At 39.4% G+C, this 2,338-nt stretch overlaps 1 protein-coding gene across 1 annotated transcript; it reads left to right on the forward strand.

The window, feature by feature from the left end:
* Positions 1–239: 239 nt before the first annotated feature.
* On the forward strand, positions 240–2,074 carry opn8c (opsin 8, group member c; the record flags this gene model as incomplete). The annotated part of the gene is made up of 2 exons (XM_010766776.1): positions 240–568; positions 1,502–2,074. Coding segments are annotated over 2 exons (824 nt in total), but the record flags the coding sequence as incomplete, so codon positions are not given.
* Positions 2,075–2,338: the final 264 nt, after the last annotated feature.

Raw genomic sequence — 2,338 nt, forward strand, 5'->3', positions numbered from 1 at the left:
CTATAAACAGAATACAATGCATTGTAGACATGGGCGTCATAGAAAATGCTACCTCAATGTTTATCTCAGCGAGACAGAAAGCAAACTTGCCAAAATGTTGAACTATTCCTGAGCAATAAAGCAGCGAGATACATTTTATAGTGTATAACTGCTAGACAAGTGTTTCCAAACTAGTGGAAAGCGGTCCACGGAACATTTCTGAATGGATCAAAAGTGACTCTTCTGACTTTTCTTCACAGATGTGTGGTTAGAAGAATCTAACATCCGACTGATGTGCTTTGCCATCTGGCTGGTGGCCGTGGCGTGGTCCTGCCTCCCTCTGTTCGGATGGGGCGAGTACGTCCCCGAGCCGTACGGCCTGTCCTGCACCGTGGCCTGGAGGGGCTACCACTCCTCCACCAAGGACGCCTTCTACATCATCTGTACCTTCGCCGTCTTCGCGCTGATCCCCGTCGTCCTCATCGTGGTGTCTCAGTGTCTGATCCTCGCCAAGCTTAACCGCTATTCCTGCTCTTTGTCTGCGAGGGGCATCCGCAACATGCGATTCATCGAAAAACGACTCTCCATGGTGAGAAACTACGTTTTTTCTGGAATTACTTCATTGCAGTGGCTTCCTTACATCTAGGCATCTACAATTTTGCTTGATTTAGATTTTATTAAGCTAGTTTTAGGGTTTAACTTAGTGAAGAGCACTCAATAAACAACATGGGGCTGGACTGGTTGGAAATGGATCTATTTTGCAATGGAAATATTCAATTTATATTGACGTCTATTTGTAAAATAATGGACTAAATAAATGTGAAAAAGCTAATTTACCAGAGTATTTCCATCCAGTTCCACTTTTGAAGCAAATTTTTTTCTTTTTACCCGAATAAATTCATTTAACAATCATAACTACTTTGTATATAAAAACACAGGATATTCTTATATGATTTGATGCAGCACTGTATCATAAATCATTTGAATTTTATTTGTTTGTGATAAAAACATAATAATATTATTGTATAATGAGATTTAACAGCAAAAAAGGCCATTCTTCAAAATTAGTATATTTACTTTTGATACTTGAAATAGATTACTTTTACTGATCTGAGTAGTTGTTCCGACTATATACTTTAGCAAATGATTGGGGTTATGGTAACAAAACAAATCACATTTGAGGTTTATAAGCGCCTGAATATTCATGTCAGGCTGCGGTGAGTAAGGCACATTTCTACACACTAAGCTTCTGCTTCAAATGAGGAAAAGATTCCTCATTTGCAACTGAAAATAAACATTTAAACATGTGACTGATACTGTCACTTTTTCAGGACAGTCATAACTTACAAACATTGATTTTGATAGGCTGCTTGACCACATTAGCATTGTATTTGTTTTTCTACAGTCTCCAAGAGACCAGCTTTAAAGGATTACACCCCTAATGATTCATTATTTATTTACAGCACTAAAGTATTTCCAATGTAGTAATGTATCTTCGGTTATCTGTTACTTCCTCTTCCAGATGTTCTTCTGCGTCAGCCTGGGGTTTGTGGTTGCCTGGGCGCCGTACGCTATCGTGTCCTTTCTCTTCATTTTCCACGAGGAGCAAGTGTACATGGCTTCTGAGGGATATCTGTTTCCCGCACTCTTCTCCAAAAGCTCGCACATCTACAACCCGTTCATCTACTTCTACTTCAACAGAACGTTTCAGCAGGAGCTCCGCCACATGCTCTATTCAATCTGGCCCAAGCTTGGAGGAAATCGAGTGAGTGTCCACGTCCCCATCGATCACCATTTTCCCATCCACATCCAGCTGCAGGAAAGAAGACGCGTCCGGAAGAAGAGTTGTGGTGTGTCTCAGGACAGAACTAACAGCAAAAGCAAGGGCAAAGAACAACACAAATGCATCACCAACAACCAGAAGCAGGTTCAAACCTGCTGGGAATCAATGGCGAAAGAAGCCCCCAAGATTTTGGAAAAGAATCCTGGAAAAGACACCAAGCCTGTGTCCTTATGAACTCAGTTTCACTGTTTAAATGGGGGATTTATCTCAGAATCAGGTTTAATACCAGGTAGGTTTACACTTACGAGGAATTTGACTAGGTGTTGTGGTGCATACATAAAAGTAAAACAACAATCTAAACACAGATAGAGAACTAGAAAAAATATTAAAATAATAAAAAATATAGTAAAATATAAATATAACAGTATTTACATTGCAATGGAATGGAATCCAAAGGAATCAAAAGCAATAAAATATGGAATAAAAAAAATCGGCTGTAATAAGAAAAGAAAAGGGATATTGTTGTACATTGTGTGCATTAATGTAATGCATAGAGTCTATGATGTGGCTGAGGCA

Source organism: Notothenia coriiceps, unplaced genomic scaffold, assembly GCF_000735185.1.
Source record: "Notothenia coriiceps isolate Sejong01 unplaced genomic scaffold, NC01 NC01_scaffold00003618, whole genome shotgun sequence".
NCBI classification, from domain to species: domain Eukaryota; kingdom Metazoa; phylum Chordata; class Actinopteri; order Perciformes; family Nototheniidae; genus Notothenia; species Notothenia coriiceps.